Source organism: Penaeus monodon, chromosome 28 (genome assembly GCF_015228065.2).
Source record: "Penaeus monodon isolate SGIC_2016 chromosome 28, NSTDA_Pmon_1, whole genome shotgun sequence".
In the NCBI taxonomy this organism is placed as follows: domain Eukaryota; kingdom Metazoa; phylum Arthropoda; class Malacostraca; order Decapoda; family Penaeidae; genus Penaeus; species Penaeus monodon.
The window spans coordinates 17,870,835-17,871,088 of NC_051413.1; the positions used below are offsets into that span (position 1 = coordinate 17,870,835).

Sequence of the window (254 nt, forward strand, 5' to 3'; positions counted from 1 at the left end):
CGACTTACATCTGCGCCACCTGGGACCTCTCCTTCGCTTGCGTCCTTTCGAACCAGATGTGAGACGAGGACCTCGCCAGCGCCCTCATGAACACGCCGAGGATTCCCTTCGACCGCTGGCCAACCTGAAGCAGACGTGAATGAAAAAAAAGAAAAAAAAATAGCGTGCTATGTCAAAAAAGACACTCTACACTAAACGTTCTCTCAATAAAACTGTTTTGTGGGGTTTTATTGCTTTACTTTTTAACGAGGGGC

General features: G+C 47.6%; 1 protein-coding gene across 1 annotated transcript in view; it reads right to left on the reverse strand.

The window, feature by feature from the left end:
* Positions 1-254, reverse strand: part of LOC119591084 (glycerol-3-phosphate acyltransferase 3-like) — a gene marked incomplete in the record, with an annotated part of 10,479 nt that overhangs the window by 3,237 nt on the left and 6,988 nt on the right. Inside the window, 1 exon segment of the mRNA XM_037939805.1 lies at positions 9-124. Within this exon segment, the coding sequence (XP_037795733.1) occupies positions 9-124 (116 nt within the window).